The 17,500-nt window shown below is 54.7% G+C and overlaps 2 protein-coding genes across 2 annotated transcripts in view; both read left to right on the forward strand.

Moving 5' to 3' along the window:
- The window catches only part of LOC113819141 (sericin-2), a 211,657-nt gene that overhangs the window by 27,474 nt on the left and 166,683 nt on the right, over positions 1-17,500 (forward strand). The gene's annotated exons all lie outside the window — the stretch shown is intronic.
- LOC138868030 (uncharacterized) overlaps positions 5,133-17,500 on the forward strand; it is a 24,235-nt gene continuing 11,867 nt past the window's right edge. Inside the window, exons 1-8 of the mRNA XM_070145454.1 lie at positions 5,133-5,158; positions 10,381-11,213; positions 11,370-11,478; positions 11,984-12,173; positions 12,267-12,639; positions 13,736-13,888; positions 14,242-14,372; positions 14,506-14,628. Coding sequence (XP_070001555.1) covers positions 5,133-5,158; positions 10,381-11,213; positions 11,370-11,478; positions 11,984-12,173; positions 12,267-12,639; positions 13,736-13,888; positions 14,242-14,372; positions 14,506-14,628 — 1,938 coding nt within the window. The remainder of the gene's footprint in view (positions 5,159-10,380; positions 11,214-11,369; positions 11,479-11,983; positions 12,174-12,266; positions 12,640-13,735; positions 13,889-14,241; positions 14,373-14,505; positions 14,629-17,500) is intronic.

The raw sequence follows: 17,500 nt of genomic DNA on the forward strand, positions 1-17,500 counted from the left end.
AAAAAGGGGAAAGGAGGGAAGAAGAAAAGAATAAAAAAGAAAGAAGAGACGGAAAAGGGAGGAGAAAGATCAAGGAAAGAGAGCGGATTGATTAAGGAGGGAGGAAAGCAGTGGAGTAGAAAAGGGGGGAGGGGGAAAATAGGAAGAACATGGAACACAGGTAAAGAGATAAAGGAGAGCGGAAGGAGATGGGAGAAAAGGAAGGAAAGAGGAGCGGGGGGGAAGGTGAGGAGGAAAGAAAACGAAAGAAGAAGATAGAGGAAAAGAGAGAGAGAGAGAGAGAAACAGATACATATATACATATATATACATACAATCAAACAGACAAACACAAACTGACAAAGAAGAAGAAGAAGAAGAAAAGAAAGTCCGCGAGATGCCAACCAGAAGGCGCCAACGCCCGAACGCATCAGCGCATGGCCTTCGCTGGCGAGACCCACGCATGGCCCGCATTTTATGGCCGGGGACCTGTGTCTGCCGGATTGATCGCCTGTCCGGATGTCAGTCTATCTTTCCATACGAATGTCAGTCTATCTCTCCATCCGGATGTCAGTCTATCTCTCCATCCGGATGTCAGTCTATCTTTCCATACGAATGTCAGTCTATCTCTCCATCCGGATGTCAGTCTATCTCTCCATCCGGATGTCAGTCTATCTCTCCATCCGGATGTCAGTCTATCTCTCCATCCGGATGTCAGTCTATCAGTCATGTATATCTAGGTGCTTCTTTGCCTGTCCATTAATCTGTCTAATTGTATATCTGACTATCTAGCCTGTTGTTCGTCTGTCTATCCATCTCGGTGCCTGTCTATCTACCTATCTATTTATTCCTCTATCTATTGTGTGCCTATTTTTCTATCTATTAATCAATTTATCTATTTATCTGCCAGTCTGTCTATCTATCTATCTATTCGGTTATCTATATACTTATCTACCCATCTATCTATCTATATATATTTACATACATACATACATACACACACACACACACACACATATATATATATATATGTGTGTGTGTGTGTATGTGTGTGTGTCACAGCATTTTTGTGCGGAAACTTGCTGCCATTAAATATTGCAGCATTTTTTGTGCATAATTTAAGGAGCACCGCTGTCCACCAGATGTCACGCTTATTTTTAATCAGCTGGTCGCTATTACCAACTAACGGCAGAATGATTTAGTTCTCTGCTGTTAATTTACTTGTCCCTCAAATAAACAAGAAAAATGAAACTTGGATGTGTGAAATTAAATATTGTTACTCCCCAAATTTAATTTAATTCTCCATAAGTAACGTAAACTTGTAGCACTGCCATCATCCGGATTGTTGTTTTGACATCAGGAGGTACTCTGAACAAAAAAAAAAAACTTAATGGTTATAAGGTTATAGTGTGGTAGCTGACTTGGCGGCCTTCGGTCGTGGGTGGTGGCTGGTTATACTCGTGGTTATTGAAAACTATTAGATTATTTCCCATTCATAACATTTATTACAAATGACCTTAAATAGATTCTGTCCACAAAAATATAATGAGGCCATTACTGAAGGATTGTTTCCTATTTATAACATTGGTTGCGAATAACATAAAACGCATTCTATTCCACAAAAAATAAATAGATGAATAAAATGAGGCCACTACTGAATTTAGTCCCTCTCCCATAGGCCATGAGGCTCCCTAGGTAAACATTATTATTGACCTTTCCCAGAGCAAACAACAAATAACCAGTAGTTAACCTTATCTTAAGGCTTATTTTCCCCCATACACTGTTCCCCGACATTATTCACAATAATTCTCCTCCATTCTTAAGGAACATCAAGTATTAACTAGATTGTCTACGTTGACATATCTTACAACATAATAATGACGGTAAAATGATGGCTGGACTGGGGAGAGTGAAAAATAACAAAACAAAATGTTCATGAGACCGACTCCCAAAAGTTACCTAGTTCTGCCAATAATTGGCACTGCCTCAACTGATTTATCATTGTCCTGATATCTGCATATCTGGATCTATCCTCTCCGACGAGATCCTCACACCGATTATTTACCGAGCGGCGGATATTTTGAGATTTCTGGGCAGGATGTCATTGTCCTTCAAGATGGCCGCCACGAGGTAGCGTCCTCGTCCGGCTACTGCTGTGATTATTTTTCACTCCGTTCGGAGTGGGGCCAATGACAAACTCATTATATAGTACATACATATCTATGCACCTTCCCCCCTGTTACTGAACATGGTACAATTCCCTGTCACCTTTATTTGACTGTGAATACCGCTCTTGACGAGGAGTGTCTCTCTCTCTCTCTTACCTGTTCGGAGTGGAGCCAATGACAAACTGACTCTCCCCCGACAGTTTCCTGTCTCATGGCGGCCAATGTTGGCAGTTTTCCCCTTAGCAACAGGCCCTTCCCTCAAAATACACCCAGTCCAGCACGAACAACAAAAGAAACACATCGCCCATGATTGGTTTACCATTTACTGGGCACGAAGCTTTTACTATATTCAAAATAGAATACATAGACATGGCAACGTATCATACCCACTTCCTGTTTATAGCAACCCTTCTATAACATATTCTGATTTATATGTCAGAATAATTCTGACATATATATATATGTACACACACACACACACACACCTATATATATATGTATGTATATATATATATGTATATATATATATATATATATATATATAAATAAATATATATATATATATATATATATGTATATATATATATATATATATATATATATATATATATATATATATATATATATATATATATATATATATATATATATATATATATATATATATATATATATATATATATATATGTGTGTGTGTGTGTGTGTATGTGTGTATGTATGTATGTATATCGGGTGCCTGTCTCCTTGTCTATCTATCGGTGCGTCTGTCTGTTCACCTGTCTATCTATCTCACTATCTGGCTGTTTGGTTATCTGCCTATTTATCTGTCTTTCCGCCTGTCTGTTTATCTATTTATCTACCGAACTGGATGGTTATTTCCTATTTCCTATCCATATGTTTATCGGTTTATCTATCTGTCTATCTGTCCATCCGGGTGCATGTTTATATATCTGTACATGTCTATGTATCTCCGTAACCTGTTGTCTATCTGTCTACTTACCTATCGTCTGTCTGCCCATCTCTCCACCCAACCTACCTATTTACATATTTATCCATCTATCTATCCATTTGTTCGTCCACCTTTCCATCTGTCTTTCTCTCCGTCTATTTGTCTATCTAGCTGTCCCTGTATATCTTTCCGGGGATCTGTCTATCTCTCTATACCTCCATATCTCTATCTGGGTGTCTGTCTGTCTGTCTGTATCTCTATCTCTTTTTTAGTTTCTTTTCATTCGTTTGCTTGTCTACCTGTCTGTCTGTCGGGCCTAATCTATGTCTCTTCTTTTGTTTGTACATTTGTCCGTCTGTTAACCAATGTTTTTTTATTATTATTATTATTATTATTATCTATCTAAACGTCTCTACATTTTCCATGTGTCTGTCTGTGAGCCTCTCTGTCAACATGGCTTTCTGTGCGTCCGACCGTGTGTCTGTCTTTCTGTCATTCATCTGTTTGTCTGTTAATCTGTCTATCCAATAAGTATTCTGAAAGCCCCACATCCCCCGTTACCACTCCCTTTTGCCCTTACTTCCTCCCCTCTGTCCCTTCTCCTCATCCCTCTTCTTTCGCTCCTCCTCGCAGGATTTCCCCTCTTCAATTTCCTCTTTCTTCCACTCAACCTCTCACATTTACCCTTGCCCCTTACCCCCGTTCCCCCTTTTCCTGTCCCCTCTCTTCCTTCTCCTCCCCCTCTCTCTCCCCCTCACTTTTCCCCTTTCCTCCCTTCCCTTTAACCCTCACCCTTCCCCTTCACACTTCACTCCCTCCTCCTCTCCCTTCCCCCTCATCTCCTTCCACCTCTCTCTCTTTCCCTCTTTCCCCTCTCCCTCTTTTCTCCTTCCATCGACTCGCTTCCCTCTCTTCCCTCTTCTCCTTCCACCTCTCTCTTCCTCTCTCCTGCTTCTCCCGCACTCTTCCGGACCTCTCTCCTCCCTCTCTCCCCTCTCCCTCTTCTCCTTCCACCTCTCTCTTCCCCTTCTCCTCTTCCCTCTCCCTTTTCCTCCTTCCACCTCTCTCTTCCCTCTCTCCCTCTCCCTCACTCCTTCCACCTCCCTCTTCCCTCTCTCCCTCTCCGTCATCTCCTTCCACCTCTCTCTCTCCCTCTCTTCCTCTCCGTCATCTCCTGCCGACCCTCTCTTCCCACTCTTTCCCTCTCCCTTTTCTCCTTCCACCTCTCTCTTCCCTCTTTCCCTCTCCCTCTTTCCCCTTCCACCTCTCTCTTCCCTCTCTCTCTCTCCCTCTTCTCCTTCCACCTCTCTTCTTCCCTCTCTCCCTCTCCCTCTTCTCCTTCCACCTCTCTCTTCCCTCTCTCTCTCTCCCTCTTCTCTTTCCACCTCTCTCTTCCCTCTTCTCCTTCCACCTCTCTCTTCCCTCTCTCCCTCTCCCTCACTCCTTCCACCTCTCTCTTCCCTCTCTCCCTCTCCCTCTTCTCCTTCACCTCTCCCTTCCCTCTTTCCCTCTCCCTCTTCTCCTTCCACCTCTCTCTTCCCCTCTCTCTCTCTCTCTCTTTCTCCTTCCACCTCTCTCTCTTCCCTCTCTCTCTCTCCCTCTTCTCCCCTTCCACCTCTCTCTTCCCTCTCTCTCTCTCCCTCACTCCTTCCACCTCTCTCTTCCCTCTCTCTCTCTCCCTCTTCTCCTTCCACCTCTCTCTTCCCTCTCTCTCTCCCTCTTCTCCTTCCACCTCTCTCTTCCCTCTCTCCCTCTCCCTCACTCCTTCCACCTCTTTCTTCCCTCTCTCTCTCTCCCTCTTCTCCTTCCACCTCTCTCTTCCCTCTCTCCCTCTCCCGGCGCTGCAGCCAAGATCAGCCATGCACTGTTCACTGGCCCTGACAACGCTCTCGCGGGGCCCCAGCGGAGACATAATCTTGGCACTGCGTTCATTGTGGTGCCACCCGGGACCGGACGGGCTCTCAGTGCCAAACGCGTTCGCCGGCTTTGATGCTTTAAGATAGGGGATCTGACTGCCACATCCGGGAAATCTCGGGATGTCCTTTGCGGAATTTACATCAAGGTGAGGGATGTTCTCTCTCTTTCTGTTTCTCTCTCTCTTTCTCTCTGATTCTGTCTGTCTGTCTATTATTATCAACATTATTATCATTATTTCTGTAATTACTATCATTCCAACTACTGCTATTACAACTACTATAATTTTCATTATTATCATTATCGTTGTTATTATCGTTATTATTATCATCATCATTATCATTGTCATTATCACTATTATCATCATCATCATACTACTACTATCATTATGATTATTGTTATCATTATCATTATTATTATCATTATTATTATCATTATTATTATCATCATCACCATCACCTAATTACGGTCACCATTATCATCTGTTATCGGCAAACGTATCCTAAAACCTAATTTTCCCAATCTGATTTCAAATACTTTACGAATTCCGTATTTCCGGACAAATAGCAATGTTGCACCGTCATGTCACTATTGCAGGCGCCTACAATAGCAAATCGAGATCGATATTGCATTATGTATGGCGGTCGGTTTTCATATGTCAGGCGAAAGAATAGAAACATACATTAACTATCGAAAAGCCTTTCACACACGTACGCACATACACGCACACACAGGCATTCACTCAAGCACACACACACAGACACACATATTCACTCAAATACACACTCGCTCGCAGGGACATACACACAAACACACACACATGCATGGGCGTAGGAAAATAACAAAGATCATGTTATTTTCGGAAATCGTGTGACTTAAAATGCTCTGATTCTATTTCCCCCTCTCTCTCTTTCTCCCTCTCTCCCTCTCTTTGTCTGTCTGTCTGTCTGTCTCTCTCTCTCTCTCTTTCCTCTCTCCCTCTCTTTGTCTGCCTGTCTGTCAGTCTGTCTGTTTCTCTGTCTCTCTCTCTCCTTCCCCCCCTCTCTCTCTCTATCGATCTATCTATCTATCTGTCTATCTATCTATTTATCTCTCTCTCTCCCTCTCTTTGACTGTCTGTCTGTCTGGCTGTCTGCCTGCCTGTCTCATCTGCATATGACTCTTTTCCCTCTTCATATGCCTCTCCTTTCCCCCTTCACTCCCTCCCCATTCCCTCTTCACTCCCTCTCCTTTCCCCATTCCCTTCCCCTCCCCTCCCCCTTCCCTCTTTACACCCCCCCCCCCCATTCCCTCCTCACCCTCGCCCCCATTGCAACAACCGTAGATAAAAGGCATGAATGAGAATGAATATCTCTCGCACCAGAGGATCTGACTGCACTGTGAAGGTATTCATTTTCATTCATACTCTTTTTATCATAGACCGCCCCCTCACCCTCCCTTCTTCCCCTTTCCCCACCCCACCCCTTCCCCTTCCCCTTTCCCTTCCCCGCCTCACTCCCATCCCCTTCCCTCTTCCTTTCCCCTTCCTTCCTTCCCCTCCCCACTCTCTTACTCCCTTTCCTCTTCCCCTCCCCACCCGACCTCCTCCCCTCGTCCCTTCCCCACGCCAACTCCCACCCCCTCCCTTCTTCCCCCACACGCCCCCTCCCCTCCCCTCTTAACAAAGGGGAAGAGCGCAATGTCACAGCCTTGACAGCAAAACAGTATTAGGGACAATATAAAGCACACTTTGCTTCGCTCCATTACCCCCTATCTGTCCCCCTCTCCGCCCCCTCACCTCTCCTCTCCTCTTATCTTGTCCTCTCCTTTATCGGATTATGTTTGTTGTCATTATGTATTTCTTTCTCTCTTTCTCTCTCCCCTCCACCTCTCTCTCTCTACCCTTTCCCCCTCCTCTCTCTCTCTCTCTCTTTCTCCTTCTCTCCCTCTCTTTGTCTGCCTGTCTCTCTCTCTCTCTCTCTCTCTCTCTCTCTCTCTCTCTCTCTCTCTCTCTCTCTCTCTCTCTCTCTCTCTCTCTCTCTCTCTCTCTCTCTCTCTCTCTCTCTCCCCTCTCTCTCTGTCCCTCCCTCCCTCCCTCCCCCCCTCTCTCTCTCACACAGGCTAAACGCATGATGAAGAGAAGAGCCGCCGGAGCCATCTTGAGATACTAAGGAAATCGTTACATTCAGTCTGGTCTCGGTCTTGTCTCTGTCTCTCCCTTTATTCCTCTGTTTTTATTCTTGCTTATTGGTTGAGGTCTTTATATCTTATTCTGTTATTTTCGTCGTTTTTTCTTGTTATTTTCTGAGGTTAACTTGTTTTCCTTTTCATTTCCTTCTTTTCTTTTTTCCTCCCTGTTTTTGCTTCATTTCTTTCACTTCAGCTGTAGATTATGCCTATTCGCAAATCCCCTGGCTATTATTCTTAACGAAGCTTTGGCCCAAACAACCTTAAGAAATTACATTAATACGCAAAAAAAAAATAATAATTATAAAAGACAACAATACCCATTTATCAGTTGAAAAGAAGTAAAAAGAATCTGAAACTATTCTTTTTTCCAACACCAAATTTAGATCTTATCCCACCGTTTTACTGCCGAGTATATGATACATTTCCCGTTTTCTCGGCCAGGTCGCTTGAGGAAATGCTCGCGGACCATTACTGAGTTTGACGGCAATAGATGGCGCTGACTTCCTGGTCCTGATGGGAATGTTGTTCAGATCTCCAGATGGCACGCCGAGGGGGTGGGGGGTGGGGGGTGGAGGGGGTGGAAGGGGGGTCTGCTTTGATTATTCTTGACTTGGTTTCAATGGCGAGTGTTGTTGATTGTTATTACAGAAGGAGGAGATAAAGGGAAGGAGAGAGAGAGAGAGAAAGAGAGAGAGAGAGAGAGAGAGTGAGAGAGAGAGAGAGAGAGAGAGAGAAAGAGAGAGAGAGAATAGGTAGATAGATATATAAAGAGAGAGAGAGAAGAAGAAGAAGGAAAGAAAGGAATATTCTTGTTGACAATAATGATAATGATTCTGAAAGTGATGATAATGATGATAAGTAAAATAGCAACAATAAAGATAAAAAAGATGATAATAATATCATTGGTTGCAGCAATAACAAGAATGATAAGGAAGCTAGAATGAACAATAATGATTACAACGGCAACAACACCATCTAAACGATTTAATGGTGATGATGATGATGATAATGATGACTGCCTGCTTGAATGATTGATTGATGATGATGTCATTGCTTGAATGCTTGATTGATCATCATACTCATCTCCATCACCACCATCACATTTTCATCCCCTTCACCACATCACCACCACTACAATCACCGCCTAACATCATAATCATCACTACCACCACATCTTCACCACTACTACCACCACCTCACCATCATAATCATCACCACCACCACATCATCACCACTACTACCACAAAATCATCACCACTGCCACATAATCATCACCATCATCACGTCATTACTACCACGTCATCAGCATCTCCACCACCACATCATAATAACCAGCACATCATCACCATCACCACCAAATCATCACCACTACCACATCATCATAATAACCAGCACATCACCATCATTACCACATCATCATCACCATCACCACCACATCATCATCACCACCACCATCCCATCACCATCCCTCCCCTTTGTTGTCTGGTGTCCAAAAGCCGCTAATTCCCCCAGGCCCCTTCGCTCCCCCAGGCCCCTTCGCTCCCCCAGGCCCCTTTCGCTCCCCTTAGGCCCCTTTCGCTCCCTCTGTGGCCCCTCTGCTCCCCCAGGCCCCATCGCTCCCCCCAGGCCCCTTCGCTCCCCAGGCCCCTTTCACTCCCCCCAGGCCCCTTCGCTCCCCCCAGGCCCCTTCGCTCCCCCCAGGCCCCTTCGCTCCCCCCAGGCCCCTTCGCTCCCCCTTCAGGCCCCTTCGCTCCCCCAGGCCCCTTCGCTCCCCCCAGGCCCCTTCACTCCCCCCAGGCCCCTTCGCTCCCCCCAGGCCCCTTCGCTCCCCCCAGGCCCCTTCGCTCCCCCAGGCCCCTTCGCTCCCCCCAGGCCCCTTCTGCTCCCCCCAGGCCCCATTCTGCTCCCCCAGGCCCCTTCGCTCCCCCCAGGCCCCATCACTCCCCCCAGGCCCCTTCGCTCCCCCCAGGCCCCTTCGCTCCCCCAGGCCCCTTCGCTCCCCCAGTCCCCTTCTGCTCCCCCCAGGCCCCTTCGGCTCCCCCCAGGCCCCTTCGCTCCCCAGCCCCTTCGCTCCCCCCAGGCCCCTTCGCTCCCCCCAGGCCCCTTCACTCCCCCAGGCCCCTTCGCTCCCCCCAGGCCCCTTCTGCCCCCAGGCCCCTTCGCTCCCCGCTCCCCCAGGCCCCTTCGCTCCCCAGACCTATCGCTCCCCAGCCTTCCCCGGCTCCCCAGGCCCTTCGCTCCCCCCCAGGCCCCTTCGCTCCCCCAGGCCCCTTCGCTCCCCCAGGCCCCTTCGCTCCCCCCAGGCCCCTTCGCTCCCCCCAGGCCCCTTCGCTCCCCCCAGGCCCCTTCGCTCCCCAGGCCCCTTCGCTCCCCCAGGCCCTTCGCTCCCCCAGGCCCTTCGCTCCCCCCAGGCCCCTTCGCTCCCCCAGAGCCCCTTCGCTCCCCAGGCCCCTTCGCTCCCCCCCCCCAGGCCCCTTCGCTGCCCCCAGGCCCCTTCGCTCCCCCAGGCCCCTCGGCTCCCCCAGGCCCCTTCCGCTCCCCCAGGCCCCTTCGCTCCCCCCAGGCCCCTTCGTTCCCCCAGGCCCCTTCGCTCCCCCCAGGCCCCTTCGCCCCCCCAGGCCCCTTCGCTCCCCCCGCAGGCCCCTTCACTCCCCCCAGGCCCCTTCGCTCCCCCAGGCCCCCTTCTGCTCCCCCCAGGCCCCTTCGCTCCCCCCCAGGCCCCTTCACTCCCCCCAGGCTCCCTTCGCTCCCCCAGGCCCCTTCGCTCCCCCCAGGCCCCCCTTCGCTCCCCCCAGGCCCCTTCGCTCCCCAGGTCTCTTCTCTGCTCCCCCCAGGCCCCCTCGCTCCCCCAGGCCCCTTCGCTCCCCCAGGCCCCCCTGCTCCCCCAGGCCCCTTTCGTTCCCCCAGGCCCCTTCGCTCCCAGGCCCCCCTCGCTCCCCCAGGCCCTTCGCTCCCCCAGGCCCCTTCGCTCCCCCAGGCCCCTTCGCTCCCCAGGCTGCCCCCCCCAGGCCCCTTCGCTCCCCCCAGGCCCCTTCACTCCCCCCAGGCCCCTTCGCTCCCCCAGGCTCCCCTCGCTCCCCCAGGCCCCTTCTGCTCCCCCCAGGCCCCTTCGCTCCCCCCAGGCCCCTTCGCTCCCCCCAGGCCCCTCTCTGCTCCCCCCAGGCCCCTTCTGCTCCCCCCAGGCCCCTTTCGCTCCCCCAGGCCCCTTCGCCCCCAGGCCCCCCTGCTCCCCCAGGCCCCTTCGCTCCCCCAGGCCCCTTCGCTCCCCCCCAGGCCCTTCATCCCCCAGGCCTTATCGCCCCCCCAGGCCCCTTCGCTCCCCCAGGCCTTCGCTCCCCCAGGCCCCCTCACGCTCCCCCAGGCCCCTTCGCTCCCCCCAAGGCCCCCTCATCCCCAGGCCCCTTCGCTCCCCCAGGCCCCTTCACTCCCTGAGCCCCTTCGCTCTCCCAGGCCCCTTCACTCCCCCCAGGCCCCTTCGCTCCCCCAGGCCCCTTCCAGCTCCCCCCAGGCCCTTCGCTCTCCCAGGCCCTTCGCTCCCCCAGGCCCCTTCGCTCCCCAGGCCCCTTCTTGCCCCCCCAGGCCCCTTCACTCCCCCCAGGCCCCCTCTTCGCTCCCCCAGGCCCCTTCGCTCCCCCCAGGCCCCTTCGCTCCCCAGGCCCTCGCTCCCCCAGGCCCCCTTCTGCTCCCCAGGCCCCTCTGCCCCCCAGGCCCCTTCGGCTCCCCCCAGGCCCCCCGCTCCCCCCAGGCCCCTCTGCTCCCAGGCCCCCTCGCTCCCCCAGGCCCCTTTCGCTCCCAGGCCCCTTCGCTCCCCCAGGCCCTTCGCTCTCCCAGGCCCCCTGCTCCCCAGGCCCCTTCTGCTCCCCCCAGGCCCCTTCGCTCCCCCAGGCCCCTTCGCTCCCCCCCAGGCCCCTTCGCTCCCCCAGGCCCCTTCACTCCCCCCAGGCCCTTCGCTCCCACAGGCCCCTTCGCTCCCCCAGGCCCCTTCGCTCCCTCCCAGGCCCCTTCGCTCTCCCCAGGCCCCTTCGCTCCCCCAGGCCCCTTTCTGCGCTCCCCAGGCCCCCTTTCGCTCCCCCAGGCCCCCTTCGCTCCCCCCAGGCCCCTTCGCTCCCCCCAGGCCCCTTCGCTCCCCCCAGGCCCCTTCGCTCCCCCCAGGCCCCTTCGCTCCCCCCAGGCCCCTTCCGTTCCCCCAGGCCCCTTCGTCCCCCCAGGCCCCTTCACTCCCCCCAGGCCCCTTCTGTTCCCCCAGGCCCCTTCGCCTCCTGCAGGCTCTCTGCTCCCCCAGGCCCTTCGCTCCCCCAGGCCCCTTCGCTCCCCCCAGGCCCCCTCGCTCCCCCAGGCCCCTTCGCTCCCCCCCCAGGCCCCTTCGCTCCCCCCAGGCCCCTTCGCTCCCCCCAGGCCCCTTCGCTCCCCCCAGGCCCCTTCGTTCCCCCCAGGCCCCTTCGCTCCCCCCAGGCCCCTTCGTTCCCCCAGGCCCCTTCGCTCCCCAGGCCCCTTCGCTCCCCCAGGCCCCTTCGCTCCCCCAGGCCCCCTCGCTCCCCCAGGCCCCTTCCCGCTCCCCCCAGGCCCCCTCGCTCCCCCAGGCCCTTCGCTCCCCCAGGCCCCTTCGCTCCCCCCAGGGCCCCTTCGCCCCCAGGCCCCTTCGCTCCCCCAGGCCCGCTTCGCTCCCCCCAGGCCCCTTCGCTCCCCCAGGCCCTTCGCTCCCCCAGGCCCCTTCGGCTCCTTGCAAGGCCCCTTCGCTCCCCCCCAGGCCCCCCGCTCCCCCTTGTGCCCCTTCACTCCCCCAGGCCCCTTCGCTCCCCCCCAGGCCCCTTCGCTCCCCCAGGCCCCTTCGCTCCCCCAGGCCCCTTCGCTCTCCCAGGCCCCTTCGCTCCCCTCTAGGCCCCTTCCTTGCTCCCCCAGGCCCCCTCTGCTCCCCCAGGCCCTTCTGCCTCCCCCCAGGCCCCCTTCGCTCCCAGGCCCCTTCTGCTCCCCCAGGCCCCTCGGGCTCCCCCCAGGCCCCTTCGCTCCCCCAGGCCCCCTTCGCTCCCCCCAGGCCCCTTCGCTCCCCCAGGCCCCTTCGCTCCCCAGGCCCCTTCCGCTCCCCCCAGGCCCCTTCGCTCCCAGGCCCCTTCGCCCCCCAGGCCCCTTCGCTCCCCCCAGGCCCCTGCCCCCTGTGGCCCCTTCGCTCCCCCCAGGCCCCTGCTCCCCAGGCCCCCGCCCTCCCCAGGCCCCCTTCGCTCCCCCAGGCCCCTTCGCTCCCCCCCAGGCCCCTTCGCTCCCCCCAGGCCCCTTCGCTCCCCCAGGCCCCTTCTAGCTCCCCAGGCCCCTTCTGCTCCCCCAGGCCCCTTCGCTCCCCCCAGGCCCTTCAGCTCCCCAGGCCCCTTCGCTCCCCCCAGGCCCCTTCTGCTCCCCCAGGCCCCTTCGCTCCCCAGGCCCCTTCTGCCCCCCAGGCCCTGCCCCCCAGGCCCCTTCGCTCCCCAGGCCCCTTCGGGCTCCCCCCCCAGGCCCCTTCGCTCCCCCAGGCCCCTTCGCTCCCCCCAGGCCCCTTCATCCCCCCAGGCCCCTTCAACCCCCCAGGCCCTTCGCTCCCCCCAGGCCCCTTTTCGCTCCCAGGCCCCTTCGCCCCCCCAGGCCCCTTCTGCTCCCCCCAGGCCCCTCGCCCCCAGGCCCCTTCTGCTCCCCCCAGGCCCCTTCGCTCCCCCCAGGCCCCCTTCGCTCCCCCCAGGCCCCTTCGCTCCCCCCAGGCCCCTTCGCTCCCCCAGGCCCCTTTCGCTCCCCCCAGGCCCCTTCGCTCCCCCCAGGCCCCTTCGCTCCCCCAGGCCCCTTCTGCTCCCCAGGCCCGCAGCTCCCCCAGGCCCCTTCCACCCCCCCCAGGCCCCTTCGCTCCCCTGAGCCCCTTCGCTCCCCCCAGGCCCCTTCGCTCCCCCAGGCCCCTTCACTCCCCCCAGGCCCCTGCTCCCCCAGGCCCCTGCTCCCCCAGGCCCCTTCGCTCCCCCCAGGCCCCTTCGCTCCCCCCAGGCCCCTTCGCTCCCCCAGGCACCTTCGCTCCCCCAGGCCCCTTCAGCTCCCCCCAGGCCCCTTCGCTCCCAGGCCCTCTGCCCCCCCAGGCCCCTTCGCTCCCCCCCAGGCCCCTTCGCTCCCCCAGGCCCCTTCGCTCCCCCCAGGCCCCTTCGCTCCCCCCAGGCCCCTTCGCTCCCCCAGGCCCCTTCGCTTTAGGCCCCTTCGCTCCCACGGCCCCTTCGCTCCCCCCCCTAGGCCCCTCTCGCTCCCCCAGGCCCCTTCGCTCCCCCAGGCCCCTTCGCTCCCCCAGGCCCCCCTCGCTCCCCCAGGCCCTTCACCCCCCCCCAGGCCCCCTCTGCCCCCAGGCCCCTTCATTTCCCCCAGGCCCCTTCCCTAAGCTCCCCCCAGGCCCCTTCAAGCTCCCCCCCAGGCCCCTTCGCTCCCACTGACCCCTTCGCTCCCCCCAAGCCCCTTCGCTCCCCCAGGCCCCTTCCCCTTCCCCCAGGCCCCTTCCTCCCCAGGCCCCTTCGCTCCCCCAGGCCCCTTCGCTCCCCCCAGGCCCCTTCTGCTCCCCCAGGCCCCTTCAAGCTCCCCCCAGGCCCCCCTGCTCCCCCAGGCCCCTTCGCTCCCCCCCCAGGCCCCCTTCTGCCCCAGGCCCCTTCGTCTCCCCCCCAGGCCCCTTTCTGCTCCCCCAGGCCCCTGCTCCCCCCAGGCTCCCTTCTGCTCCCAGGCCCTTCGCTCCCCCCCAGGCCCCCTTCTGCTCCCCAGGCCCCTTCGCCCCCCCAGCGGCCCCTTCGCTCCCCCAGGCCCCCTTCGCTCCCCCAGGCCCCTTCTGCTCCCCAGGCCCCTTCGCTCCCCCAGGCCCCTTCTGCTCCCCCAGGCCCCTTCGCTCCCCCAGGCCCCTTCGCTCCCCCAGGCCCCTTCGCTCCCCCAGAGCCCCTTCGCTCCCCCCAGGCCCCTTCGCTCCCCCCAGGCCCCTTCGCTCCCCCAGGCCCCTTCGCTCCCCCAGGCCCCTTCGCTCCCCAGGCCCCTTCGCTCCCCCCCAGGCCCCTTCGCTCCCCCAGGCCCCTTCGCTCCCCCCAGGCCCCTTCGCTCCCCCAGGCCCCCTTCGCTCCCCAGGCCCCTTCCGCTCCCCCCCAGGCCCCTTCGCTGCCCCAGGCCCCTTCGGGCTCCCCCAGGCCCCTTCGCTCCCCCAGGCCCCTTCGCTCCCCCAGGCCCCTTCGCTCCCCCCAGGCCCCTTCGCTCCCCCAGGCCCCTTCGCTCCCCCAGGCCCCTTCGCTCCCCCAAAGGCCCCCTTCGCTCCCCCCCAGGCCCCTTCGCTCCCCCAGGCCCCCTCGCTCCCCCCAGGCCCCTTCGCTCCCCCAGGCCCCTTCGCTCCCCCAGGCCTCTTCGGGCGAGCAAAGAGCCTTCGCCAGACTCAAGAACCCAAAACTTGGCCCCAAATCCGCGCCTTCTGAGGACGGCCGCTTGGTGAACGCGCTTCCCCTTTTCCTGTTTTTTTTTTTCTTCTTCTTCTTCTTCTTCTTCTTCTTCTTCTTCTTCTTCTTCTTCTTCTTCTTCTTGTTTTAGCTTATTTCATTTATTTACTTATTTATTTTGCTGTACTTACTTTTTTCGTTTTTTTTTCTTTCTTTCTTTCTTTCTTTTACTAATTTTCTTTTCTATTTTTTCCTTTTTATTCTCTTTTTTTTTTTTTTTACTCTGTTGCTATTCTTTCTTTTCTTTTTGTATCTTTTTTTTTTTTTTTTTTTACTTTTTCTTCTCTCTCTCTCTCTTTTCTCTTTTTTGGTCATCTTCCCTCAGCCTTTGAGATTTCCGACAGATCCTCTGACTGTATTCTTGACAGGGCTTGAATAATCTTTCGTGACAAAAGCTCTTCACTGTGTGTGTGTGTGTGTGTGTGTGTGTGTGTGTGTGTGTGTGTGTGTGTGTGTGTGTGTGTGTGTGTGTGTGTGTGTGTGTGTGTGTGTGTGTGTGTGTGTGTGTTTAGGTGCTTGCGTGTATATGCGTGTGTATTCCCGTTTGTGCATATCGTATGTGCATGTTCCTAAGAATATAATGTGTATGTGTTTGTTCGTATATATGTGATGCGTGTGCGTATATTTGTGTGTATGTTATGTTATTGTGTATGTACGTATGTATGTTCACGAGTGTGTGTATGTATGTATGTAATGCAAATGTTTATCCTATGTATGCAGTGCATGTGCGTATATATCCGTATGTATGTAACGGGTCTGTGTTTGTATGTGTGTGATCCATTCGTGTATAAACATATGTGTGTGATCCGTGTGCGTGTGTTCGTAGTTGTGTAGTCTGTGTGTGTGTTCGTACGTATATGAGTGTATGTCGGCTGAATTATTACTGTATTGATTTTCCTTCCTGCAAGACATCTCCACATCCTTCACCGGCGGAGAAGATGACATATCAGCTCCGTAGGCCTAGACGCCCCCCCCTCCCCTCTGTCTTCCGATACTCCCCTTTCTCCCCCCTTTTCTCCTCTTCTCCCATTTCCCCCATTCACTTATTGACTTCCCGTACCCTCTTCTCCTTCCTCTCTCCCCCTCTCTTGTCCCTCTCCCGTCTACTTCACTCTCTCCTTTCTCATTTCCCCTCTCTTCTCTCCTTCTTTCTTTCCTCTCTTCCTACTACTCCCTTCTCCCCTATCCCCATCCCCCCCCTCTTTTCCCTCCTCCCTCCCCTCTCCTGTCTCCTCTCACATCTCTCTCCTCTTTCTTCTCCCATCTCCTCTCCCCCCTCTCTACTCTCTCCTCTCTCTTCTCCCTATCCCTTTCTCTTCTCTCTCCTCTCCCCTCTCTCCTCTCTCCTCCCTCCTCCCCAACCTCCCTTCTCCCTATCCCCATCTCCCTCTCTCTTTTCTCCTCTCCCCTCTCTCCTCTCTCCTCCCTCCTCCCCATCCTCCCTTCTCCCTATCCCCATCTCCCTCTCTCTTTTCTCCTCTCTCCCCTTCCCCTCTGAGCGTGTAATCTGGGATAGACCTACATAAGTCACAGAGAAAGCTTTGGGTAGAAATAACGGCGGGAATGAAGGTGGCGCGCAATCGATGGTGATGGAAATGGTGATGGAAATGATGGTGAGGATGTTATTCATGGTATGGTGATGTCTTGATGGTAATGGTGATGGTGAGGATGTTATTCATGGTATAGTGATGTCTTGATGGTAATGGCGATGGTGAGGATGTTATTCATGGTATGGTGATGTCTTGATGGTAATGGTGATGGTGAGGATGTTATTCATGGTATAGTGATGTCTTGATGGTAATGGCGATGGTGAGGATGTTATTCATGGTATAGTGATGTCTTGATGGTAATGGCGATGGTGAGGATGTTATTCATGGTATGGTGATGTCTTGATGGTAATGGTGATGGTGAGGATGTTATTCATGGTATGGTGATGTCTTGATGGTAATGGTGACGGTGAGGATGTTATTCATGGTATGGTGATGTCTTGATGGTAATGGTGATGGTAAGGATGTTATTCATGGTATGGTGATGTCTTGATGGTAATGGTGAGGATGTTATTCATGGCAATGGGGATGTCAGGTCGATGATGCTGTTCGATGTATGGTGATGTTTTGATGGTAATGGTGATGGCATGGCGGTGGTGATGATGGTGTTATTCATGGCAATGGCAACGTTATGGCCATGGTATAGTGATATTGTGATAGTAATGGTGATGTTATGGTGATGATGGAGATGGTAATGCTATTGATGATGTCTTTAAACCTGATGAAAACAACATTGATGGTGATTGTGATGTTATCGACATCCTTGGGCATAAAATTGATGGCTTTTATGATGTTACTGATGGTGAAAGCGATGAAAATAGTGATGATATTGATAATGATGGTTCTGGTGGAGATGAAGCTGAGAGTGATAATGGTAATGATAGGATAAAGATAATGATAACCAAAAAAAAAAGTAGCAATTTCGATAACAGCGGCCGCTAAGATAAAGGATATCAATAATAGCTCCCTGTCTGGCCTAAGATTAAAATGACAAGAACAACCATAATGATAAAAGATAATGATAACAACGATAATAAAAGTCCATAAGACGATGACATACATTGGTAACGAATAAGTCCTTTAAGAACAGGGAAAAACCATAACCTACAGAAAATAAACACTAAAGATAATGAAAATAAATGACAAACCCGAACTGGATGAACCCCCCCCCCCCCCAGGAAGAGAGAGAGAGAGAGAGAGAGAGAGAGAGAGCGAGGGTGAGAGAGAGAGAGAGAGAGAGAGAGAGAGAGAGAGAGAGAGAGAGAGAGAGAGAGAGAGAGAGAGAGAGAGAGAGAGAGAGAGAGAGAAAGTCAGTCC

The sequence above is a fragment of the Penaeus vannamei genome, chromosome 34 (genome assembly GCF_042767895.1).
Source record: "Penaeus vannamei isolate JL-2024 chromosome 34, ASM4276789v1, whole genome shotgun sequence".
Taxonomy (NCBI): domain Eukaryota; kingdom Metazoa; phylum Arthropoda; class Malacostraca; order Decapoda; family Penaeidae; genus Penaeus; species Penaeus vannamei.